At 44.5% G+C, this 27,263-nt stretch overlaps 1 protein-coding gene across 1 annotated transcript in view; it reads right to left on the minus strand.

The window, feature by feature from the left end:
• Positions 1–6,852: 6,852 nt before the first annotated feature.
• fat4 (FAT atypical cadherin 4) overlaps positions 6,853–27,263 on the minus strand; it is an 86,615-nt gene continuing 66,204 nt past the window's right edge. Inside the window, exons 7-17 of the mRNA XM_029251938.1 lie at positions 24,621–24,801; positions 23,354–23,604; positions 18,450–22,799; positions 16,999–17,103; positions 16,164–16,471; positions 13,219–13,304; positions 12,768–12,947; positions 12,530–12,654; positions 12,178–12,395; positions 10,601–10,862; positions 6,853–9,787 (exon numbers count right to left, since the gene is read on the minus strand). Coding sequence (XP_029107771.1) covers positions 7,914–9,787; positions 10,601–10,862; positions 12,178–12,395; positions 12,530–12,654; positions 12,768–12,947; positions 13,219–13,304; positions 16,164–16,471; positions 16,999–17,103; positions 18,450–22,799; positions 23,354–23,604; positions 24,621–24,801 — 7,940 coding nt within the window. The 3' untranslated portion in view covers positions 6,853–7,913. The remainder of the gene's footprint in view (positions 9,788–10,600; positions 10,863–12,177; positions 12,396–12,529; positions 12,655–12,767; positions 12,948–13,218; positions 13,305–16,163; positions 16,472–16,998; positions 17,104–18,449; positions 22,800–23,353; positions 23,605–24,620; positions 24,802–27,263) is intronic.

A 27,263-nucleotide genomic window follows, 5' to 3' on the forward strand; every position in this document is an offset into this window, starting at 1 on the left:
AATTAAGCATTTACATCATAACTCGGGCAAACATCGAGCAAAGGCTGAATTCTTTAAAGTTTACGTACGAAAATAATGGGACATAAAAATAGTAACTATATGGAAGCAATTTCTGTTAATTAGACTTTTATTTATGGTGTAATAATTGGCTGCATTTGAATTGTTGATTCAGTTTTGTGTTTTTTCTTTTCATATGAGTTGCTCCACTTTTCTGGGAAGATCAAAGACTCTGCAGCTGAATGGATGTTAATGGGCCATGTTTTTGGTCTCTTGGCTCCCAGTGCATCCACTCTGTCCCCTGAGCTGGAGACAGCCAATGCGGGCTCTGCTCGGACACAATTAGCAGAATTCGTTTCTTTTGAGGAAGACTCTTTCGATCCAACCCGGAGGCTTCTCTGTGCCTTCCTGGATTTTTCTAAACCTTGACTGTACGCTGGGATTTAAAAAATTTTTTCAAAACCTATTTTTTTTATCTGTGTTTTTGTTTTGCATTTTACCTATTTTGTGTTAGCACCACCTAAAAATAACCATAAAATGTACTCAACATTTTCTTCTCATGAAATCATGTGAAACTTAATACTTGAAAATGTCTACAGTGTGATGTGACTTTTTGTGACCATGATGTGCGTGACTTATAAAATGTTTTGTCAGATATTCATCAAGATTTGGAGAAAGAACTTTCATGATAAAGGTCCTGTCTGAACGTAGACTAGGACTGCATATGGAGAATTAGTTACGCGTGTATTTGGGGTTGGAAATGCAAAATCCTCCTTAAAATTTTGTCAGTTTTCCTTTAAAAAAATTTTTTAAAAAAAAGTAAAAAATCTTTTTAAAAAAACAGTTTGAATAATTTTTATATAGGAGGAATGATGTCTGCTAAGCACTTTTTACATGACTCTCCGCTCAAGTGTCGGGACTACATGTGAATTGTATAGAAAATGGAAATGCTTCTAAATCCAACCAAATTAAGCTTAAACAAAACTGAAATTGAATGCATGTTCAGTAAAGCGTACACATTGGACTCCTTCATTTACCGTTTCCCACATCCATGAGATTTTTGTTACACCGCAACATTTGAGGGATCTCAGAACTGCTGTTTGGAGTTCGGTTCTCCAAGATGCTCCGTCGGTCTCACTTAACACGGCGGGAGCAGGGAATTCGATGCCTGGTTCCCCAGATACCTGAACATTTTGAAAATCCATCATCGCAACCGCTCGATTTTATAAGACCAGGCTGTACGAGCGTTAGTCCAACAGGCCCCCTTTTTTTGTTGGTTCCACTGCACTTTAATGGTTCTGAATGGCCAAGTGGTGATTGAGCCAAGGAAACAAGGTGCATTATGTAGGTGGGAGGAAACGGCAGCATTGAGCGACAATTAGCATGAAGACCAGACCTTGGAAATGGCATTAAGTCTACAGAGGAGCAGTCTGGCTGAATGAAAAGCCCCAGGACTGTGGAAAAGATAGTGGGGCATGGGAAAAAACCGCACAGCAGATTTATACGGCCAATTCGGGCCCCCAATGAGCAGAAGGACGATTAGTCAATGAGCGTTATTGTGAAAATTAATTTGCTTTAAACAGCTGCCAAAACAGCACATTCCTCACGTTAAAGGAATGGCATTTATTTGTATGTGATTTATTCACCGCTAAATAGGCATGCATGCATGCTAATTAAAGTTAGGCCCGTGAAACCCCTCACAGAATGACAAGTTAAAATGCTGCAAATGTCCATTCACAAACCCAAAGAAATGTACTTACAGCAGATGTTTCAGGACCGTGGAACGAAACCCAGTCCTGCTTTTATTAAGTAAGTTGATGGATGGCTAGATTGACGCTAGCATGTCTTATTAACAGAAGATAAGCCAGTTACTACAGTACAGTTTATTTTGGATATGGGACTTAAAACTGTACTTAATGTAAGACCAGATATAAAGCTTTATTCTAGCTCTTCAATCACATATTATCTTCCATTCACTCTAAGTTTTTACAAGATAAATTACACATTTTACAAATTTTAGAATGATTTTGTGACTTATTTTCAACTTTGTTTGTATGTTTTTGTACTATTTCTATAAAAAAGTAAAAATTAAGACTTAATGGAGATGCAAATGTGAGCAGCACTACATAATGTAAAATCTAAAAATTTTTGCTTAATATCTAGGACTAGAAGTAGCAAAGCATGCAATTTAAATTGTAAAGCATTTACAGTTAATTAAAAATTTTTGTAATAAATTTATTCATGTAATAATTGTGACCTTAACATTGTAAGTAGCTTTGGAGAAAAGTGTCAGCTAAAAGAATAAATGTAAATGTAAAAAGGTCAACATATTCGACATAGGCAATAAAGTATCCGTTTCAGCCTTTCTGTCAAAGTGGTCTGCTGTATCAGAGGTGAGCCGAATTAGACATTTAGTTCAAAACTAAGATTATTTTATAACTTTCTATGTTTAATTGAAGGATAGTTTATACTTTAATGACTAAATTTCACACCAATTCCATTCTGTTCTCATTTGCAAAGTGTGTATGCATTCAGAGCAATGCTCCATAAACCCATGTTAGAGTTCCAGAAGATGGGAACTCCTCCTGCCTCTTTTTCTCATGCCACTTTTTAAATGGGAAAAGGAGTAAGAAAGTTTGACAGCATGCCCTGTGACAAGCGCAAAATAAGCTTTAATTTGTACTCGACACATTCTGGACCCAGTGTTTTATGACTGACATGGCTGACACTTGAGTGATGTGCTCCCACGCCCTTCACCATTTCGCAATAAGAGCAAGAAAATCCGCTTAGTTGCTTTGATCTTTTTCTGCTCTTCGGGAGGGGGGCTGCTGTGACAACTTTTGTCATCCCTGTGTTAAGACTCTGGAACATGGTGGAGAAATTGACAGGTTGGTAACATAAAGTCAGGGCAGAACCTCAGTCCTCGGGGAGGTCAGGTTTTCCAAATCTCTCCTCCATGCAGGGCAACATTTTTGTTGGATCGGTGCTGATTGAGCCAGTGTGACATTTACCTTGATGTTTCTTCTGTTAACAAGAGTACCTGCCAGTGCAGTGTTATTTTTGCATCTCGTGGGCAGAACCTTCATTCACAAAACTACAGACAGTAGGTGGTATTATAGTTAGAGCTGCTGCTTTCCACTCAGAGGACCCAGGTTCAAATCTCTTGATCAAAGCCCTAACCCTCAACTGATACAGTAAAAGTTACTCATCTGTATAAGTGGGTCAGTCGATGTAAGTAGCTCAACATTGCCTTCAAGAAAAACGGATGTTAAATAAATGCAAATGCAGACCTAAATAGACCCCATCTCAGGGGGAAGTGTTCTGAATCTCAGCATCATGACGGTCATATTATATTATCAGGAAAGACAACATATCTGTATCTGCACAGGTAACAGTGGGCAATCGCTTTCAGTAGGTGGAATTTACACCTTTTCGGATAGATATTATATTAATCCTTGCAAGGAAATTCACACGGAAGATATTAGGCCAAAACCCAGGGTTAAACTAAGGACTTTGATGCTCTCCCAACTGAGCTATTTTGGCCCCATCATTTTGACTTGTTTCACAGAAATTATTTAGCAACAGAATTACTGATTAATGGGTCATACTACGTGGAATGTGTAAAATGTCTGAATTATCTTCTTATTCAGAAACACTCAATGGGATCAGTTCCATAAACTTTTAAAATCTAACACCTCATAAAAAAAACTGATTTTCTTAAATTGTTTAGCTCGTAATACTGAGTAAGCTACGGGGCTGACATGTCTCAAAATTTTCATTGGGATATGATCATTAAGTCAGCATAATAAGAGCAAACTTAATTAAAGAAACAGATGACAGAAGGAAAACATTAGTGCATGGCAAAGGTCTCTGCAATATTTTCTGTTTTAGTCATTTAGCATCGACTAAGTCTTTATGTGAAGTTTAATATAAAACAGAGAATAACCTTCAAATGGTGTGCTCTGTCAGTGATCAAAAACGCACTAAGGAAATATTTTATTCTCAAAGTTGTGGATAAGAGAGATTCCATGGTAACGACTTTGCTGCCTCCCCCACTGATGCGCTATCATACACTGCCAAACCAAGGAACGGGGCGACCCTTAAGTCAGCATTCTCCCGAATTAAGGAAAAATGCTGAGGCAGCAGTATATCATGTTCGAATTGAAAGCAGATGTATTCAGTTGGCCTTCGGTCTGTGATGTTGAAGCCTACTGTTGAGTGGCAACAAAAAACCCAGCAACAGTGCTGCAGTGGCGTTCACCTGTATTTACAAACATCACTTTATTAAGCCATTGAGATGTTGGACAGCAGGATCCCAACGCCAAGCACGATTTAGAGCAGTGTTTTCGAGCGAGGGGTGTGGAGCAGAAGGGACCCTCGTGTTCTCCCACACGTGCCCTGAAAGCCACAGCAGTGTTTGGAGAGAAAACAACTGCAATGACTGGCAGTGGTACACAAGTGCAAGTGTTTGTTTTCAACTTCCCACGGTTCGATTTCCCCAACGCTTTCATGTCTGTTGAAAGGCATCACTTGGCCTGAGCCTGTTCGGCATAGAGCACAACTATCCAAAGCAATCCCACAGCTTTTATACAGATGTGAATTTTTAGGCATCCTTTAAGATCGGGTGATAATTTGTAGATCTGCTGTTGTTTCAGATGTAAGTACTTAACAGGCGAATGGGTGTCCTCTTCGACATTTGTCTCACATTAAAATGGCTCCAAATTCCACCTAGCTGCCGGTAGCTCAAAGGTCGTTTCCCCACTAACCTCTTCAGTCCTAGTCCAAGTTGAATGCACTTTCTCACAAGAGAAGATCTATGTGGAGTAAATAAAGAGACTTACAGTTGTCTGACCATCAGCGTTTGAATTGCTTTGGTAGAAACTGAACATTATTTGCATTAATTCATTCAACTGTCACCCTAGTCCAAGGCAATATTAGGTATACTATACGGGGCTGATTATGATGATTTACTCATTTGTACAGCTTGGTTATTTTTGCTGCATCAGTTCAGGGTAAGGGTAATTTTGTTTTTACAATATTTTCTGCCCGTTTTAAGTTAGGACATACAGTATCCTACATCTCCTGAAAAAATCTCCTTGGTAAAAATACCACGCAGAAAGGTTTTATTATGCAGTAAAATATCCACAATCTGAATGCTGATTCAGAAGGTCCACAATGATTTTTCACCACACATTGCGGATGAATAGCTGCAGAGCTCTGGGAAAGATGAAATGATGGAAACGCAACCGTCTTCTCCTACTGCTGTCAACTGATTTATGGACTCTACACGCTTCCATTTATTTTGGGAGACTCTGGGTCTTGAAAGAAGCCACTTCCATGTGGGTTTGAATATATGAATGAGCATAAGTGCTACCAGTTACAAAAGTGAGCTTTGTCCTTCAAACCATAGTGTTTCTTAAAGGCTGTACCACTGATACATGCCTGCATTTTTGCTTTGATTTGGTATACGGGTTATCTCATTTATTTGGGTTTTCTTGAGTTTAAAGTAAAGAGTCTCTGCAAATCAGCAAAATTGGGAGCATCAGCAAATACCTGCTAAAGTGCTGAGAGACAACTGCAAACCCCTTTGAAGAGATTGAAACATGCTGTCATTGCAAAATTATATGTATAGTTGTATAGTTACACAAAATACACAACAGACCATAAAGTAGTATGACTGACTGCTCTTAACTCATAGAGAGACAAAGTACCATACTTGCATACAGAACCAATCACAGTTTTAAGTACACTTGCTTGAAATCAAACTTGTCTGGCCCAAAAAACACAAACTTTATTTTTGAGGAGTGTAAGTTGGCCTTACAAACCAGTGACTCAAAATTTGCCCTGCAAAGAAGAATGGTCCGGCAGCAACGTGACCGGTGACATCAACGTGAACATAAATGCTAAAGGTCACAACGTATGCCAATGTTAGGGACCCATTTGCTGTGGAGTAAAGTCTTAAACTCTCTAATATACAGGCAAATACAAAAGCTTGTGTTTCCTACAGATACACACAGAGCCAACATTACATTTATAAACATATGCACAACATAGCAAATTTCTGTTTTACTGACTGTCCAAATGGACTATCCATTTTCTTTGCTCCTTGGTTGCATTTTAACATTCTAACTTTTCACTCACATATATAACAGAGACTGGTGGGTGTGAAGTTTGCTTGAATTCCTTTTCTTTCATCTTTAAATTTAACGTCGTTTCCCTGGCAGCTACACTGTCATTATTATTCTACCTCCAGCTTGGAGCGACGGTGTCTAGAGAGCCATGTTAGCGTTCCACTGTCTGCCAGAGCCCACAAGGCTGGGTTGTCACTCCATGGCAGCTCCCAGCATCCCGCTTCCTCAAACCCAGGCTCTCGATGGGGAGAAAGATAAGCGCCGCATGACCCACAGGCAGCGAGGGCTCCAAAAATATGTTCTGCCCAATAAGCCAGATGTAAATAAGTGGTGAAAACCGGACAGGGTGTGCATCGTGGGGTCTTGTCCATGTTATGTTTGGCCCCAACCATCATGGCTTCGTTTCATTTCAACCTTTTCAGATGTTTAGTTCAGCAGGGGCTCTACTTAATGTCCAATCTGAAAGGGGGAAAGAACCTTACTGCATTATTGAAGGAAGATTTAGGAAAGGCTACTTTGAAGTCAGGTTTATTACAGAGGCCCTCGAGGAACTAAAATGTTGTTCTCCGTGTAGCTACTCTCATTTTAACAATGACCACGTGTTAAACAGATTTTACATAAATATTTTTATTCTGTTATTGGCTTTTACATGTATAAAGCATACAGTATGTTACAGTTTTATCAAAAGTGGAAAATACCAGTGTTACGTAAGTAACAAATGTAAAAAATAAGTAATTCATCTTACTTTCCCTGAAAGTAAGAACATTATTTTCAGCATATGAAAATATCCATAAAAACACAGCTTAAGTCATTTAAGTTATTAAACAGTACAAATGTATAAACCGTACACTTTTTTTCTTGAAAACTGAAAACAAAACACAGAGAACAAGTTCCTTCAAGACTTTCATTTAAGTGAAACTGTACATGACTTCATCGTCTCTGCGGATCAGGGAACTTGTCCAGAATCCTCTAGGCACAGTCCAGATTTGCCTTTCGCCGGTTGACAAGAAACACCAGCCAACAGACAGGGGCGACGACATTTGCCAAATACTCAACTCCAAAGGAATAATGAAAGAAAAAACAAGCTGAGGAGAATATTTCTCTCATTTTCAAGCAAATCCTCAAATGTCTGTAAGGCAGTGATTCGTTAATCTGAGCTTTTAAAATGCCCACCGTTCCTCTGAGTGGTAACATACTGTGAGCAAAAGGTGGGTAGCCTTGTTGCTTTGCAAGAATGTCAGGGCCCGATTAGCGTGGTTGCTTTCTGCCACGTGCACTGAACGCAACGCTTCGGGAGAGACTAATCAAAACCACCTGGATCCTCTGGAAAGACCGCATGACAAGAAACTGCCTCGGTGACCCATGCAAAATGTCGCTCGTAACTCTTATCTGTGGTTTCACCGGTTCTTCCTATGCAAATTACATTTTTGTCATTGTTACCGTTAAAAATATAAAAGTGAAATTTTGACAGTAACTGTTAAAATTCCTTACTCCTAAACTAACAAGGCTGCGCTTGTATATTTTTCCAAATCATTTAACATTGGTCAATACAGCATGTGAAGGTGTCCAACAGATTGCATTCATCAAGAGCGATTGTGCCATGCCGACTGTCTCAAAGAGCTCAGCAGGTAACAAGTTCAGATGTCACGTCTGCCTTACTGCATTTAAGTTCGTCAGATCTGAACAACAAAAGATAAAATTATTTATTCGAGGGCCCTTGCTCAGTATTTAAATTTTACGTTTTGATAAAACAGTACAAAATAAAGAGTTTATATAAATAAAGTCCTATACATATTGCTCTGCCTCCCCTTCGTTTAAAATGGTTACGGATCCGTCCCCGCTGTTCATTTCAATGTCTTTTGCAGCTGCTTTTTCAGGAAGCATAGCCAGGTCCTTGAAGACATCAACATAATGGCCAAAGCCAGGACCCCAGTTCAACAAGTTGTCCCAGTTGAAGCTTCCAGCCGGCTGACCCAGTTTATGGGGTAGGGTGTGGTGGTCAGTTAGGGGAACCTGGGGGCTGCTGGGCCCCCCCTCGGCCCGCCGGCTGGAGTAACGACGTTGCTTGAGCCGGCCGCCGTACTCCTCGTCATCAGCGTCCGACTCGTTGACTTGGGACAACTTGGGCACACGGGAGCCATAGGCGGCTGGTTTCTCCCGGTCATACTCCATCTCAGAGCATGTAAATGAGTCATGCGAGTCACTCTCGGAGGAAGACTCCGGAGCAGGGATCCCATCGGCAGGGTTCCTTACCCGCGACAGGGGTCGGCGGCAGTCCTCCTCAGAGGAAGAGCGACCGTGGTCAGCGCTGCAGATACTCGGGTTGCGAGGTCGCGGTGTGTTTAGACGCTCCACCTCCTCGATCGAAAGCCCCACAGGGGGCCCCGTCTCCAAGGGGATCTGCTCGATGGGCTGCTTGAGACGGCTGCCTGGCCTTGAGCCGTGGCCCGCCATAGTCTGGGGACTCTTGCTCCTCCTGCCCAGGCGGGTGGCATAGTTGAACATGGCCGGCTGACATGCCTCGTTATGCAGGTCCAGCGGACTGCCCTCTCTACGAGCCAGGCCTAGCTCCCGCGCCGGACTACTGCGGTAGAAGGATGACGGCTTGGTGAAGGGGGCCGGGCTGTGCCGGGACAGAGGGTTTGGCGTAGGGCAAGTGGAATGACTCAGTGGGGTTGAGCGCAGTCCTTGGGTGTAGGCAGGCTGGTAGGTGTAGCTGCTGGCTCCCAGGGGCAATGGAGACTGACGAGCGAAGCCTAGTGGGCTGTGCCTCTGGATGGAGAACTTAGGCGTGTGGCTGCGGAACTGCTTGTAGTGCTGAACAATGTCTGCATCAGAGGGAGCAATGCTGCTGGCGTTGTCAATGTCATAGTGCTCGATGTCAGCATCAGGACCTACGCAGGGAGCACATGGCGCACTTGGGATAGTTTCATTGCCATGAGGAAGATCAGTCTCGTCGTAGATCAGGTAGGGGTTTTCTCTCTCGATGATGTCAGGCTTGGGGTTCCCCTCGGGCTGCTTCCGCACCGTCATGTCGTCCCCATATGGCGGGATATTATCGGGGTCATCAAAGGCCACGTTCTCGCTACCCTTCTTCTTCTTCTTCTTCTCCTTTGGCTTCTTCTCCTCCTTGGGAACACTAGTGCGGCGGCCCTTGCAGTGGTTGCACAGGATAAGACTAAGCACGACCAGGGCCAACACTGTCGCACAGCTACCCACAATGGCTGGCACGGCCCAGATGGGCAGCGTCGGCCCCTCTGTTGGAGCGGGGCTGCACACGGAGCCTCCATTGCTGGCCATCTTGCACACGGTGCCTGGGGGGCAATGAGTACCCAAGCAGGCAACCAGTGTTTCACAGGTCTTTCCAGTGTAGAACTCTGTGCAGGCACAGGTGAACCCCGAGCGGGGGTGTGGTTCACAGCTGCCCCCGTTCCGACAGGGACTGGATGAGCAGTCACCTGGGGGCACGCACTGGTAGTCGTACCACTGGTTGACGCACAAGAGGCCGTCCCAGCAGGGGCTGCTGGCGCACACATCTGGACCTCGGCAGCCCACCTTGATGGACGGGTGGGTCTTGGAGATAGTGACGGCGCTGTGCTCTCCACTGAAGGGCAGGCTCTCTCCGTTGTACTTCACGTAGGCGATACAGCCGTCAAAACCTGCAAACAGGAAAGGGAACAGCTGTTTCGATGTCTGAAAACACTTGCATCCTTCCTTGTGATGCTTCTAGAAATCTATTGTTACTTTCTGTTGAAAACTGTTAATACCAGATTCATACTGGATTGATTGATATGTAATACAGAATAGAAACTGTGGCAAATGGAAAGGTTCTTAAGTCACATGGCACCCTGCTTGCTTGTGTCATATTTAAGACATTAGTTTCAGCACATGCGTTTCTGTTTCCCAGTGATGCCAGCTTTCAGGTTTTTTCCTAGGGCTGCCTCAACATCGCCAAGTGTCATTTCTCAGGTGACCACACAGTTGGCTGAAATTGGATAATTGATGCCCCCAGGGTCTTTAACACACACGCACACTCCAATTAATTTCATTTACACCACCTTTAAGATATTACAGTCATATGCTGATGACACACTATTTGGATGGTAGGTCATGAGTGGGACTGAGGAAAAGCTCACATTCTGATGAGTTATATGACAGTTTGCTGAGGTTCAGACTTCTTCCTGTGCTACTGTTAAACCCAGAGGGCAGCAACTAACTAGTCACACGTCCTTAGGAATGAACTCGGCAATGTGTTTTTTTACCCAGGAAATAATCTGAAGCAATTATGTTCATTAAACCATTAAAATATCTTGTAATAGCATCCCAACCCAAACTTCATTCCTTGGTTGTTCTGCATTAAACCAAGAAAATTATAGCTTATAACTGCCAAAATTGCCAGCTTGCTGTAGTCTGATGAGCAGTAACTGTTAGAAAACTTGGGTGCTGCGCTCAGCTGAGCAGCACAAATGTACCTGAAGTGGATTTCTGTTGGGTCGGTCCCAAGGGTATTTCCCCAAGCGAGAGGGTCAGGACGTTGACCCCACCAAAGTCCTGGGTGCGATGTAGAATTTCCTTTAAGTGGGTGCCGTCAGCAAGGAGGGAGGTGGTCGTCCTGTTTCGCTGAAGCAGGAGGGTGTGCCACTGTCCGTCTGCGAAGGAAACCTCCGTGAGGGTCCTCTCCACCTTCCCGCCGATGCCGGCATCCGAAACATAGTGGAGGTTCCCATTCTTGAGCTGGAGAAAAAGACAGGGTGGTATTTTACTTTCAGGCGCTACTTATGTAAAACAAGTTGCAGAGGCAGTGTGTCTACTCATTGTACAATCAGATCAACAAATTAACGGAAAGCAGCAGTTAACAAGAACAGGCGACCCTTCACTGTTTACCCTTAATGGGAAAAGGAAATAAGTTTCGCTTAGATTTTGCACGAGGATTAAAAATGTTGCCAACAGTTGACAGTACTGTTATTACAATTATTTAGCTTGTGCTTTTTTCCAAGGTACCCTACAATGTTAGGTCTTTACAGTAAGCTATGTGAAGTGATTCAGTTTTTACAGCTGGGTAATTTTATTGTATTGGTCCAGGGTAAGTAGCTTCATCAAGGGTACTACAGCAGAAAGAGGGATTGGAACTCATGTCTTTTGACTGTAAGGCAATGGCTCTGACCAGCTAGGTTTATGGATTTGTTTTAAATGTTCATTCTTTCAAAATTGTACCTTATTTCACACTTGACACTTTACCACATTTCATGCTTGACACTTCACGGCTTGAAGTTTATAAGTACTCCTTATCTTGATGTAATTTCTAAACTATATCCAGTAAAGTTGCTTTATATTACACTGGTTGTATTTTTTAGCTTATATGCATTATATTTAATGTAACTAAGATATACAGGGTATGATCTAGAAAATGTTTCAGCTTTTGATTCCAACTTAAACACATTTTTAATTCATGAGAAAATGCTGGGTGTCACCGAGAGATTTCCTACTGTATTGGGTAAGAAAACTGTATTAACTGAACCATTTATCTGCTTCATAAAAAGTCTTTTGTTTTGTGTAAATGGAACGTGTATTATTATTGATATGTTGCACCCCATACCAAAGAATTACCTCGTGCCTTTCTTTTAAAGAGGAACGTATGAAAGTACAGTGTCAGATTGGAGCAATCATTCACATGTTGCAAAACTTAAATATCTGGCAACGGAAAAATCCCCGATCAAAACATTTTGGAACAAGATCTGGAAAACAGATTTGAATAGTAGCTACTCTGCCTCTTGTTGTGATATTTATTAACCGAGACGTCAGTATTACCCCTCATGTCCTCACAGTAGTGGTTTTTCTGGAGGCCAGTCAAATTTGGAAAAACTAAACTGAAGAGGCCCTTCATTCACCCAAGGGAGAGAACTTGATTGGAGGAATGGCTATGAAGGTGAATCAGTCCTCAGTCCCTGGATGTGGGCCCAGGGACACTGTGCATGATAGTGCCGAGAGTTCTAGAAAAGGTGGTGCCAGACCCTAGAGCGTCGTTCTCGGCCTGACTGCCGGGCCTCACCTTCACCGTGGTGTAGTTGCTGCTCTCCTGGATGTGCAGCAGGGTCCCGCTCTTGCTGCGGGTGCGGAAGCGGACCTCCAGGCTGCTCCGGCCCGGCGGGTCTTGAGAATGTCCCTGCAGACTCCTGGCAAGCAGGAGGTCACGCCTACGGCTCCGGCTCATAGTGTAATCCAGGCGTCCGTTTCCGTCCAGGGACAGCGCCGTGTCTGCGGTCATGTCTGCCGGAGGGAACAGCAGAGCTCGGTGAGGACACACCCTTCCCCCTCTGGGCTGTACTAACCTGGCCCTCGTTCAGAAATTTTCAGACTCATTTAAAAAATTACTTAACAGCTGACTTCTTTTCGGTGCTTACATTTTTCACAGTACTTCCCGGTGAATCCCTCCGTGCATCTACACTGCTGCCAGGACCAGCGGTCAACACAAGTAGCACCATGCCGGCAGGGGTTGGCAGTGCAGGCACCTTCCAGTCGGGGACATCTGTCAGGATCAAGTGGCATTTTACTGATATGTGGATGAACAGCCCCCTTAGCGGAGCTAATGTGGACTGTAGATGACTGAATACACATGTGCCAAAGGGGGTGCATCAGAACCTGTCCAGGATGCCCTGGGAAGCCAAGGCCTGGCCGGGCTCCAGCGGACGGCCGTTGACAGCGAACTCCATAATGCAGCCGACAAAGTCGTGGGTGCTGACTTGGCCTGGGCGCTGAAGGATGTCCTCAAAGGACCGGACACCCCCCACAGAAAGGCGGTTGGGCTGCACGTCCAGGATCCTGCCAACACACAGGAGGTCAGTAACTGCCACTCCCCTGCAAATAAACCGTGCCCGTCATCTGACAAATTCGTTTTGGATCCCTCCCCGCCAGCCATTGTGCCACACCCCCTCCCTGAATGTACCATCTGCTTGACTTTTCCAAGAAGCTCTTTTGTGGTGGTTTGGTAAAATCAAACAAAACAAATGTTTCTCTGGAGTTTTCTTTGTCATGAAAAGCTGATGGTAAAAGAGCCACAAGACTCACCCACCCACCACAATCTCCCACTCACCAGTCTGCATGGACAGCAACATTGCTCACAGCGCAGTAACCCGGTTCCTGGCCCTCGTCGCACAAGTCCACAGTCAGCGACGCAGCCTGCGTTGCACAGTGAGAGCATATAGTGGTCAGTTGTACCTTTCAGATGCCAGGAAACATTGCACAATATGGAAGGGAACAGAACTGCAATGAAACGGAACTAAAAGGTGAAACCAGGCCAGTTTCCACTGCGATAACCAACTATGAAGAATTCATAAAAATGCAGAACTACGGTAACACAGCAATGGCAGCAAAACTGAACTCATTCCTACAGTACATGGTTTATATTTATTGTCTCAGCAGACGATTTTCTCCAAAGCCACTTATAATGACACAAACACCCACACACATTGTCTGAACCGCAATGACCTCCTATTAATAACCTTCATTTATCTGACACCTTTGTCCAAGGTGACTAATAGTATTCAACAGTTAGATTTACAGTAATTTACCCCATTTATCCAGCAGGGTAATTTTTACTGTATCAATTCTAGGTAATTACCTTGATCAAGTGTACTACAGCAGGGAGATTTGAACCAGCATCCTTTTAAGTGCCAGGTAAAGGCTCCAATGAATATGTCCCTAACTGCCCTCATTTATGTCACTATGTATATTTTAAATTCAAAAACATTTCAATGATGTCAGCAGCTGCCTTTTACTAGAACCTGAGAAGATCATGTAGGGATGTTGTCCGCAATGTTAAAATACACCTTGCTACCTTAGCATTTTCAGGAAGTGCCTTTATATCCATCCCCTGCGCTCCATTCACACACACGCTAAACTCTGTCTTTTCCTTCTTGACCAAAGACCAAAGCCAATCTTAATAGGGAGAAAGCATAGAAAAATGAAGAATTTTTCGAAACGCCTTCTGTGCCGAGTGTAAACAAAAGCTTGGGATGCGTTGTGAGCAAAACAAGCAGATCTGACCCAGGACCGTGTAGTGTATCCTTCTGGTCCAGCAGACTGACACAAGAGCATGCATGCAGTCATTGTCAAATCCATCTTGTGAATAGATTGCACCTGTACAGCACCTCCTAAAACCAAGTTAAACTGCGTTCCTAATCAAAGATGAGTGTGTTAGTGTTTGACTGGCAGTACAGCAGCAGGATAAACACTAATATCAGTATCAGCATTGAATTCTGCTAAAAAATGTCTATCCTCAACCCCCCTAGCAAGGCTAGAAAGAGGCACCTTCAGAGAGCATTCCTGAGTAAATGTCAATCCCAGTAGGTCTTTCTAGAAACAGGCAACACAACATGAGTTTGAAACTGTTGCAACGGTCAATATTTGTGTTAAATAAATTTCCCTTTGGCCAAAATGAATATTTTACCAAATGCCAACACAAAGCAGCAGAGAATGGGCAAAGCTGTTGAAAGAGGCCAGTTTGTGAGGATGACAGATAATCACATTTCTCTTTTTTCCATTTTTTTAAGGATGATGTTAGGCAATGGCTGAGACCAAAGTTACTTTTGGGATTTCATTCAGTATTAACACGCTTTTGTTCATATATTAATTTCACAAAAACTATGTAGGAAATCTGAAACACAGTGACACTGCCATGTAGGTCATGCAAATCATAGTTGTTTTGTTGTGATTTTCGGTTTATTCTTTTTGTTTCTCAAGTGACCCCGACTGCAGCGCCTCCAAACTCCACCGTTCACGTTAAGTAATTTTATATGCCACCAGGGAGGCCAGGAGCACGCTTATGGATTTAACATATGCTGAAAAGTTAGATAGAGGAACCCAAAATACCTTTGCTGGACCAGCGGATAGCCCGCAACTGATCTACCAAACACAGCCATCAGGTTTGTTTTACACAACCTGAGGGAATAGACGATTTAAAGTTCACCACAAGCCTATTCTACTCTTACTTTTAAGCTTGGCGAGCTTTATTGTTAGGATTGGTAATACAGTATTATCACAGTTCTCATGGAGGGCCTGCAAAGCCATAGGGTAGGATCACAACTCTTGCGTTGTGTACCTTTCCATCGTGTCACTCCGCACCATCTCCAAACTGACATTTTAATGATTTTACCAGCTTCCTACGAAATCCCGCGACACTGTGGGAAATGACCGATTTGAAGTCCTGCCGGAGACTCGCCGTTATAAAACCCCTGACAAGCTGGTGATTCTTTTTCCGGCCTGCTTGGAAAACGGCAGACGAGAGTACAAAATCTTGAGCGAAAAGCAAAGAACCTGCTTGAAGGAATGACCACGAACCTCAAACACAAATCACAACGGCCCAAGTTTTTAAACAAAATTATAAACTGCGGAAGGCACAAGAAAAACTATCAATGTAGGCAGTTTAATTATAAGTTAGGGGTTTAAAACTCTTCATGTGAAGTGCTATGCACCACTTTGGATACCGCTTCCAGCATTCAAATTATAAGAATCGGTGGCACAGCGAGCAGCACTGCTGTCTCACAGTGCCTGCCTGGTGCGAGAGGATGTGGGTTCGATTCCCTGCTCAGTCTGTGTGGAGTTTGCATGTTCTCTCTTTGTTTGTGTGGGTTTCCTCCCACAGTCCCAAGACATGCTGTTCAGGTTCCCCCATAGTGTGTGAGTGACAGGGAGAGAGTGTGTTCCATTGGTGTATTGATGAGTGACCCAGTGTAAGTAGTGTGTCTAGCAGTGTAAGTCACCTTGGTGAATAAGGTGTGTGGGCTGATGACACTACATAGAGTTCATTGGAAGTTGCTTTGGAGAAAAGTGTCTGCTGAATAAATAAATGTTTTAATCAAGTATTTATCATAAAAACCAGAACAAAGGCACTTTCCTTGTGCAGAAGACTGTTGTAAAAGTTATATACTGTTACTGCATATAGAATATAACAAACGTCTGTTATGTCAGTATGCTGAAAACAGCTCAGGAATAATATTTTGCAATGACTGACTTTATATGAAAAGAGATGTCACTCACCATTCCAGCTCTTCTTGCTATGACTGTATGAAACTCTCCATCTGAAACTTTTTTTGTGGTCGTGAGTTTATAGGTCCCGCTTCCCAAGTTAAAAGAGAATCGCATTTGGCCATCGGCAATCTCCAGAGCCAGGAACTCTCCTTTTTCCCCGGTCTGGTTGTCATAGTTATACATGAGGAGTGCATCCTTTTTGACAGTGGCAAACTTGATATAGATATAGTTGTTGTTAGGGTCCAGGCTCGGAAACTCCATGTACGACAGATCCTCAAAGCCATAGCTATTGAGTTCACAGTGTTTACCAAAGACGCCTGGGGGAAGATATAATTAATGAGCAAAAATTAAACCAGCAATCAATGTGGCTTCATGCATTAAATCCATTAAAGAGCAGTTATCTCACAGTTCAAAGTCATTCTAAATACCTTTGATCTATATATGAGACAGCATCTGCTTTTGGCATGGATGCTGTAATGATGTGATACGAATGCTTTACATAGTATGACACTACACAAAAATTTAACAAAATGAGAATGTGTAATAAAAGTATGGATATGGCAGAAATGGTTTAAAATACTGTATGAAGTCACCTTTATGAAAGGCAGAGGTCTGAAACACAACCAATCCATCATTCAGCATCGTGTTAACTACCTTCTGGACTTTTAAAATGCCTTTAGGACATAAATTCATTCTGCAAATTAATTTCTCTTTGGCACACAGGGGCCTAAGGTCATTGTTTATTTCTGTGGTCCAAAGCACTGTACAAGGTGATTAAGCAAATGCGGTAGCAAAGGCCGACTCTGGATGTTGGCTTCAGTAGGCAAGGCAATCGTTCACTCACCGAATGGGCAATGACAACTATATCCATCCATTCTGCTCTGACAGGATCCGCCATTAAAACATGGATTACACTCACAGTAATCGATGGCAGACTCGCACGACTTCCCTGGGTTCACAAAATAACGTGGAAATGGATAAGGGAGATGCACGGGTACAAATGGTCATGTAGACACACTCAGGGGTCTCCGTAATCCATCAGATTTTGACTCAACCTTCTGCATGTTTCCTAGCTTTGAAATCAATAACATTCAAATCAATCTTTTACCTTGTAAAGTGGTACATTAGATAGGAATATGCTAATGTAAGACTATTCTCTTGCAGTTAAAACAGAGCATCGGATATCTGTAATTAGCTGGATCTCGGAGCCCCATAGAGCACGTCTGCATGATGAACACGTAATGGGCATGGAAAAAAACAACAGAGAGTCCACTTTGATAAATTGTGAAGAGATGATCCTGGGCATGTGTCAACCATGAGCGTAAGAGCAGTCTATCGTTTATCTGTGGTTTGTTTTTGTAGCATTTAGGCTGCTGATTTCAAAAATGTAACATAAATAACTTAATTGGGGAGCATTACTTTGTCATAACCTAAGCCAGCAAAACAGGAAATGAAGAGTTCACCAGCAGGGCACACAGACTACTGTAAGTTAAACAGGTATATTTCGTTAGGAAGGCCGCGCGCGTCTTCCGATCAAGATGATAAAGGACAATGTGGAAACTGTAGTTCCTTGCCAAGGAGAAACGTGTGTGCAGGTCCTGTTTATAAATGTCATCAAATACCCCAGACTGCAGCTGGGCAAACAAGGTGTGTTGAGCTTTCTAAGTAGTTAAAAATCCATCCGCGGTAGACATTGCTGTTAATCCAGTGATGTATGCAGATAACATAGAAATGATTTTAATGTGGCTGTATGACAGTGAACTGACCCAAGAACCAGTCAGCTTTGGTTTATTCAGATATACTACTGGAAGGCTAAGAAAATTAATAAGAGCCTTTCACAGACACAGATGACCCACATGAGGTACTGTATTACCCCATTTGCAAGCTGCGCCAACAGGGGAAGCATTCCTGATCTGTAGCAAACAGAGTTTTGGAAGTTTAAACATGCTCAAGAGTTGCAGGAAGCGAGCCATGTGGAGGAAAATGATAACAGTGAACTGCAAGCACTCAGAAGTAAGGCCTTACTTGGGTCAATTTTGCATCATCCCTTTTATTAAAATAAACACGACAAGCTGATGTGCATTACGGCCGATATCCCCCAACTTGTAATCCCGAAAACAAACTGGTTTTGGCATCACAAGCAGCCTGGGGTTGAAACACTTCTGCAATCATTTGGAAGCAAATATTTTTGTTGGAATGAAACTCCAGTCGTGTGCAAGAGGCTGTACTTGTTTCTAACATCTGTATCTGCGGGATGTGTGGAGCCTGGGTTAGGTCGGCGGCACGAAAAGATACCTGTGAATCCGGATTTGCAAAGACAGTTGAAGCCCCCGGGGAAGTTCTGGCAGAGTGCCCCGTTCTTGCAGGGATTGGACAGACACTCGTTGATATCCCGCTCACAGGCCATCCCAGTGAAGCCCTCAGGGCAGGTGCAGGAGAAGCCCCCTATCAGGTTGTGGCAGGTCCCCCCATTGTGGCACGGGTCTGGCAGACACTCGTCAATGTCAGCTTCGCAGAGTGGCCCAGCATAGCCTGGCAGGCAGCTGCAGGCATAGGGCTGTAGGGGCTGGTTGGAAACCAGGATAACGGGCATGCTCTCCTCCATTTTCATTTCTTGCCCCACCGCCAGTCGCCTCTTACAGCTGCCCCCATTTTGACAAGGGTTGTGGGTGCAGGAGTCATAGTCTACTGCATCGATCCGTACTCCACTCTGTCGCTGGAGGATGTCCTTGATGCTCTGAAAGAAGGTGGCAACTCCACTGGGGTTGACATATTGTCCGTGGCCCCGTTTGATTGCAGCCATCAGGAAGGTCTGGTTGTTCTGCTCGAAAGCTCCATACACCTGCACAGCAGTGCCCAGGCCAGCCAGCTGTGCATTTGCGATGCCCAGGAAGCTCAGGTAATGGTTGTTGAGGAAGTCCCTCACCTCTTGGACATGAAGGCGAATCAAGATGCTGTTGTCCACAGTGGAATTGCTAAAGCCCATGAAGAAGACACGTACCTTGCTGTCAACTGCACTGTGGAGCCCGTCGTTGCTGCGCACAGTGAAGTCAAATGTGCCGTCCGTAGAGCGAGCGTGTGAATGAAGGTCACAGGTACCTGGCATGATACTGAAGAGGCTGGGTACAGTTGAGGTGAGGGAGCAGCGGAAAGTGTCCTGCACGTCCGGATCCTGTGGTCTCACGCTGCCCAGAGAACCACCAGGGAAGAGGTTCCCAAAGTAATGCACAAAGATCTCTACTGTTCGTGGCTCTGAGGGGTTGTCATTTTGGTCACCGATCTGAACGTGAACTGTTCCCGTCGAGGACATCTGGGGAACTCCTGAGTCCCGGATCAGCACTGAGAGGTAAAAGTCGCTGATCTGCTCTCTGTCGATCTCCCTGCTGGTGGTCAACACACCTGCAGCGCTTAGGCTGAAGTAGCTGGTGGAAGAGCTCCCACCGAGCAGGCTGTATGTGAAGGGGCCTTGGTTGGGGGGAAGATCTGGGTCGGTGGAGCTCAGGGTCATGACGGGTGTCCCCGCATGCTGGTTCTCCATCACATCCCCCTTTGTGGTGACCAGGGTGGGGCCGTTGTCATTAATATCCTCCAAAGTCACAAGCAGAACAGCACTCCCTGTAGCAGAGGGTGATCCAGTGTCTATTGCCAGCAGGGTCAGATTGTAAACAGGTGTGGACTCCCTGTCAAGCTCGGCAGCTACTGAAACTTGACCCGTCTGAGGATTAATTGTGAAAGCATTTTTCTCATTATTGGGAGCTATGGAATAGGAGAACCTGCTCCAGCTGGGGACGGAGTCTGAGTCTTCCGCACTGACAAAGGTAACCAGGCTTCCTGGGGAAAGGCCCTCGCTGATCTGCACGTCATACAGCTCCGTGGAGAAGACGGGTGGATCGTTGGCATCCAGAATGGTGATGTTAACAAAAACTTCATCGATGTCTGACCCTCTAATGCTCCCAGCATTCTTTGCAAGAACCCTGAGAGAGATCTTTTCTTCTTTTTCGCGATCAAGGGGACCCGTCACGTAAACTTGCCCTGTCTTCTTGTTGATGCTGAATCCTTTCTTCCTGCTCCTTCCAAAAATCAGGTAATGTACTTCTCCATCTGGCCCAAGATCACGGTCACTTGCAAAGACCTCGCCAACCACCGTGCCTTTGGGGGCAGCTTCAGAGACCTCAAAGTAGTACTGCTTGGAGACAAAGCGGGGCACATACTCATTGGCTCCTTTCAGCTGGACGTTGACATTGGCGAAACTGCAGCGCTCCTCATCTGGGACATTGAAGGCCTTCACTGTAAGGTGGTAGGTCTGCTTTGCCTCGTAATCCAGGAAGCCCTGCGTGGTGATAGTGCCTGTGTTAGGATCGATGACAAACAAGTCGCTATCAGAAGACTGGATCGCATACGCAATGACTGCATTTGACCCTGAATCCTTGTCAGTGGCATTCAAGCGTACTACAACTGTGCCGCTGGGGACGTTCTCCTGTACGGTTGGGAAGTACTCATCTGGATCGAACACGGGTGGGTTGTCGTTCACGTCAGTCACATGGATTGTGACCGTGACGTAACCGGTCTTCGCAATCCAGCCTCCATCTGTGGCAGTAACTCTAAGCTCATGAATTTGCTTTTGCTCATAGTCCAGTGACTTGGCCAAGGTCAGAGCCCCTGTCTTGCTGTTAAGGGCAAAGAGGCCAGCTCCATTGCCTGAGGTAATGTTGTATGTGATGAGGCCGTTCATTTCCCTGTCCTTGTCCCTGGCAGACAGCGTTCTTATGGTGGTGCCAACGCCGAGGCTCTCCTGCACGGTGGCCGTAACGTGGCTCTGGGAGAACTCTGGTGTGTGGTGGTTCTCCTCTGTCACTGCGACCCGCACTGTCGTTTTGGATGCGAGCGGGGGGCTCCCTTTGTCTTTAGCTGTGATTTCAACATGGAAAACTTGATTTATGTCTGAGGTTAGCGGAGTGGCCACGGTGAGCCACCCGCTCTGTTTATCCAGACGAAACTTGCCTGAGCTGTTTCCACCTGATACTGAGTATTCCACTTCTGAGTTCAGGCCAAAGTCTTTCTTATCCACAGCCACTACCCTGAGAAGCCTGGTGCCCACTTTGACACTCTTAGTGACTGGGGTGAAGTAGGTAGCAGACTCAAATTCAGGAGGATTGTCGTTGCTGTCTACAATGTTCACAATGACGGTCGTCTCACTCATCAGAGGATGGGCTCCTCTGTCTGATGCGGTGACAATAAAACTCTGCCGGTTGATGTTAGCATTACTGTGTCTGCTGGAGTTCTGATACCTCAGTTGCTGCTTGATAAATATTTCCCCAGAGCTGGAGTTGATTCTGAAGAATTCGGACTGCGATCTTATGAAGTAGAATATCTGGCCGTTGACGCCTTCATCCGGGTCAGTTGCGGACACACGAGTCACAACAGATCCGATTTCGGTCATCTCCGGGTAGTCTAGGTAGTAGGATGGGCGACTGAAGCGCGGAGCATTGTCATTTACATCTGTCACAAATATGGTCACATCTGTACTGACAGTCCAGCCCGAGTCATGGGCAGAGACTTTGACGATGTAGCGGTCAGTATCTTCTCTGTTGAGAGGCCTGCTGATGCTGATGTCTCCTGTGTCTGGGTTAACTGTGAAGGGAAGGCTTGTGTCAGCTATAGAATAACGGCTTATGGCATTGGTGCCAGCGTCTTCATCTGAAGTCGTGACACGTGCCACAGTGTAACCTGTGGGGGCATTTTCAGGAACTGTTGCGCTAAATATCTGGGAAAACCTGGGAGCGTTGTCGTTGACGTCTAGGACGCCGATCAGAACTTTAACAGCTGTGCTTTTCGGCGGAGATCCCCGATCTGTTGCTCGCACCTTCAGCTCATATTGTGCCACTTTCTCTCTGTCGAGTGGCCTTGTGGTTCGAATTTCTCCTGTTGCCCGGTTAATACTGAAGCTGTTTTCCTTGTTTCCATCCACGATGGAGTACTCCAGTTGTCCGTTTAGCCCGCTGTCTTGATCGACAGCTGAAACCACAAGCACCCTCTGAGGAGAGAGGTTCTCTAAGATGTCAGCTCGGAATGGTTCTTGTTCAAAAACAGGATGGTTGTCGTTGATGTCCAGTATGGTTATTTCCACTTTCTTGTAGGATGAATAGGGAGGAAATCCTTGGTCCCTGGCTTCAATCCAAAGAACATACTTCTGTATGTTTTCAAAATCAAGGTCCTTCCTGATGGAAAGCTCTCCTGTCTGCTGGTCCACATGAAATGCACCGTCAAGGTTCCCGCTGGCAATGTAGTACGACAGTGAGCCCCCTCGGGGCGAGGATCCAGAAACCTTGGTCACAAGAGTGTTTGTGGCTTGACTTTCAGGGAAGGTGAAAGTTGTCTGTTCCATCTTGATGACCGGGAAGTCGGCACCGGTCACGAACCTGACAGTCACAGTCGTGGTATCAGTCCTGGGGGTGGGCCCACCATCCTTGACCCGAACGGTGAAGGTCACCTCTGAGTTTCCTGTCAGTTTCTCGCTGGCTGTTATAGCCCCTCTTACGGGGTCGATCTTGAACTTCTCAGAGTTTCTGCCCATTAGGGAGTAGTGCAGCTGAGCATTTTGGCCGGTATCCTCATCAGTCACAGTCACCGCGAAGACCAGAGAACCTGAACGCAAGCAAGACAAAGGCAGGAATATAAGAGATCCTCGTAAAGCCTCTGATCAGCTATAGTGATGATGTGTTAGTAAATAAAATCGTAAAAGGCACCACCAAGTAAGGTGAAAGTTTGCAGTGCAAAAGTGATTTCCATGTAATCACATTTTTTGAGAACATCCTGGTTACACTTTCACAGTGGATTATTAATGTACTAAAAAATAGCACTTGACAATAACAACATTTAATCTATCTCAAGTTGCAAGGTATTCTTCCATTCAGTAGTTAATTCCAGTCGCTTCTTAAACTCCACCTATACAATTTCAGTGTAAAGTCTATGAAGTATTTACATATATGCTTTTGGTCAGTTATACGTCTTCCATTCAGCAGCCTACCTTATTTGCTTCCTAAATTTAAAAAAAAAAGGAAAACTTTTAAAAGTTTTGAAATTTCAGTAGAAATGTTATAAGAATTTGGAAAGTGTGTCACTGTCGGGGAAATAAATGAGGACCTTATTGGATTAACGAACATTACATGCCATGCACGGATTCCCGGCGCCACACCTACCAGCTGAGGTGGATGCTGGCACGTGGGTGACATAGGGATGGTGGTGGAAGCGGGGCGGATTGTCGTTGACATCGGTCACCACCACTGACACTGTGGCGGAACTGGACAGGCCCACGGGTTGCCCACCATCGGAAGCCAACACAAGTAGCTGGTAGCTGCTCCGACCCTCCCGGTCGAGGAATGAACTGGTGATAATCTGCCCCGTGGCAGGGTTGATGGAGAACTGGCCATCGCCCCCGGTGAGGCTGTAACTGCAGGACCCAAAATGAGAAGAAAATTGTATAACATCCAATTAACAAGCAACCAGCAGACATGGTGGAAAGAAAGACGGCAGAGAGGCAAATGATAAATGAAGAAAGCATATGGTAGTAAAGTGAAATTATTCAGGTCATTAATGCATCTCTTCAAAGTTTGAACTCAGAAACACAGGTGGGCATTGACCAACCTGGCAATGCGAAGCTAATCCTGCAGAGGGCACTATTGCAAACCTTTCTGAGTCTCGGGGCCTAACGCGTAACAAAGGACAGCGCACTAATGTGTCTTTACACAGTCAAAATAAATAATAGATTTACCAATTTTTTAAGACGTCTGTAAAAAGTTGTCTCTAATGTTTATTTTAGAGAGTTTGGATCACAGCGGTTTGTTTTCATTGCAGCACACAGGGGTATTTAAATAAAAACTGTCCTCTTCTGCAGTTAAGCGCTGGATGTATTGCAGAATTCTCCGTGACCAGAAAGTCATATTTTTGGGTTACAGAATGGCATCAGGTTTCATTCTATTTTTCTGAATTTTCCAGCATGACCTAGAAATAAAGCTCTCCGGATGGACGCGCAAGTCCAAATGCTCGTAGTTCCCAAACCCTTTCACAAGGACGTCCCACCCCAAAACAGAGCAAAAAGAAATTAATCCAAGGGTAAAGTTAGATAAAGAGTAAAGTTAGAGGAATAAGAGCGTACATATACTCATCTAGTAATACAGACTACGTCAAAGAAAAAGGACTCCGTTTTCTTAAGTAGTGTGTGAATGGAAACTAACTAATTGAATCTGGTTTTGCACCCTGTTTCAAACTAGTCAGAGCCCATGATGGGCATCTCTAGTTCTGTCACCACCAATTAACTTCCTCATTACTATGTTTTCCAGGCTGAAGATTTTCTGCTCTGGCCCTCTGCTTGAGTCCCAGGGGGTAACCAGTGAGCAATGAGGGCGGGGTGGGGCTGTGACCCGAGCCCCCACCTTGTGGGAATGCATGCCCTCCCGCGGTCTGCACCTGATCACGCCGTTGAGGCCAGCATCTGCATCCGAGCCGTTGACCAGCAGGACGTCAGTCCCAGTGGGCGAATCCTCCGGCACCGCGGTGTGGAAGGAAGCGGCGGCGAAGAGCGGGGCGTTATCGTTGACATCCTCTACCTCGATGACGATGGTGCCGGTACCGCTGAGTGATGGGGAACCTTATGGTAAAGAGGTGGGTGGACAGTGAGAGGAAGAGAGAGAGAGAGAATACAAAACATTTGTTCAGTTTTTGTGGTTCAAAACATTTGTTCGTCTTCTAACTTTGGTAGGCAAACCGGCAAATATAGAAACCAACAGATCACTTAAAGTTTACCGAAGTTTCTGAAAGAGTTATAAAAAGTCATGCTTTGCTTAGAAGGTCCCCTACAGAGCGGTCTGGGTGGGGTGTTTTCCCATGTTTTGTGTGTTTGTAACCATGGTCTGATGGGATGGGAAAGAGAAAGTGGATCACTGTCCAGCTTACGCGCAGCAATTCAAGAAACGGAGAAAGAGCCATTTTGAGTCAAAATCAAACCGTTTCTCCACTCCGTGTGACACACAGGCACAAAAACACGAAAACCTCGCAAAGCTCAGCGGGCCTGGATTCTAATCAAGAGCAGATGAGAAATAATAGCTTAGCATAATATCAAAAAAAGATCACATCTGCTCCGTTACGTTACTTTAGAACACGATTAAAATTCATTTGCACTTAACGTTATATCGGGCCCCCAGATAACATCAAACGCTTAAACTTGCAAACAGTGGAGCGCTAACATAACATAAGAAAAGAATAACAATAAAAAGTTGGCAGAAGACCCTGTACTTTAATCCCTGTTGAACCTGAGTCCTACAGGATTTGGGGGAAAATATGAGTCTTGCATGAGGGACACAAAGGACCGGTTTCTTAGGCCAGGTCTCGCGCTGGTGAAAGTCGGAATAATTGACAGCATGTGCTTTGCGTCGTCCATTTGTCATGGTCTCAAAGCGATTAACGTGGGGGAGCGGCTTTGCTGGGGGCCTTTCCTTTGAGCAGCCCGATTAAGGAAAGACGGAGGAGCGGCGAGCCGAAGGACGGGCGATAAACGTTCACGTTGGGGGTGAGGGGGACACAAACAAGGACGCGAACATTTGTTTTATTACATTTGCACATATATCCAAGGCTAGCTTGGAAACGCTCACTGTTAATGTAATTCTGCGTAAGTGCATAAACAAACTGTTCAGAGCGCATTCCTCCACAGCTAAACATAAACACTGAAACACACAAACAGAAAAAAACGTAAGATCCAAGCAATATCCAAAAATACCAGCCTCAGAAACCACAGGCCTCAAACTTTTCTTCTGTGGAGGCAAAAAGAAGATGAATCATGCTATGTTCTCATTTTCCTTTTTCCTTCGTACAACATCTCCTTTTCTGAGGTGCAAAACCTTTGACGAAACCGGGGTCGAGGCCTTTACAGCTCGAAAGGAATTAACGTTCTTTGATTGTTAATCGGCAAAGTTGCTGATGGGAAAATGGGAGACCGTCTTTACCGTCCTTTTACATTCATTGAACTTGAAATTCAGACACCTCAATGTATCAGCGCCATATAAACAGTTGTAGTGCTGCTATCAGTTATACAGAAGGGCTGGACTCTGCACTTCTGAACAGAGTTCTGGACCAGGGGACAGCCTTCGTCTTATTGTCTGAGATAAAGATGACATTTCATGGAAAAGCATACCTACGGAACACACATATATATTTACAAATACGCTGCCTTTCAAAATTTTGGAATCACCTAGAAATGCTCATGTTTTTGAAAGAACTGATACTTTCTGATCAAGGTCCATCAAATTGGTTTTAAAGTACAGCCAAGACATCAGCACTAATGTTGTAAATGGCTGTTACTGCTTAATGCATCAGATTGCCATGAAACTGAAGATTTCATACAAAGGTGTCCACTACTGTCTTGAGAAAAGAGGGCAAACTGGATTTAACCAGGATAGAGAAAGAAGCGGAAGGTCCAACTGCACGAAAGGATTAATACATGAGTTTGTAGTCTGAGAAACAGACACCTTACAGGTCTTCAGTTGGTTGCTTCTTTCAACAGTACAAAGCAAATACCAGTGTCCTCTGTAAGAGTGAAAAGACTATTTGGAGATTCTGGCCGAAAAGGTAGAGTTTGAAAGAAAAAGCCATATCTCAAACTGGCTAATAGGCAAAAGAATACCGGCAAGACGGTCAATGGCTGGAAAATTTTAACATGGACGGATGAATCTAAGGTTTGAGGTGTTTGGATCAAGGAAGAAAACATACGTGAGATGTAGAGCAAATTAAAGGATGCTGGAGGAGTGCCTGATGCCTTCTGTCAAGCACTGGTGGAGGAAAAATGGTATGGGGCTGCTTTGGTACTTGTAAGGTGGGAGATTTACACAGTGCAAGGAATAATGAAACAGAAATTTTACCACTCTATTAAATCTCTATTTTACAGCATCATGCCATCTCCTGTGGTCAGGGCTTCATTTACATTTTCTCACTTAGCAGATGCTTTTCTCCAAAGCAACTTTCAATGAACTCTATGTAGTGTTATGAGACCACACACCTTATTCACCAAGGTAACTTGCACTGCTAGATACACTACTTACACTGTCATTCATCCATACA

This window comes from Scleropages formosus, chromosome 5 (genome assembly GCF_900964775.1).
Source record: "Scleropages formosus chromosome 5, fSclFor1.1, whole genome shotgun sequence".
Lineage (NCBI taxonomy): Eukaryota > Metazoa > Chordata > Actinopteri > Osteoglossiformes > Osteoglossidae > Scleropages > Scleropages formosus.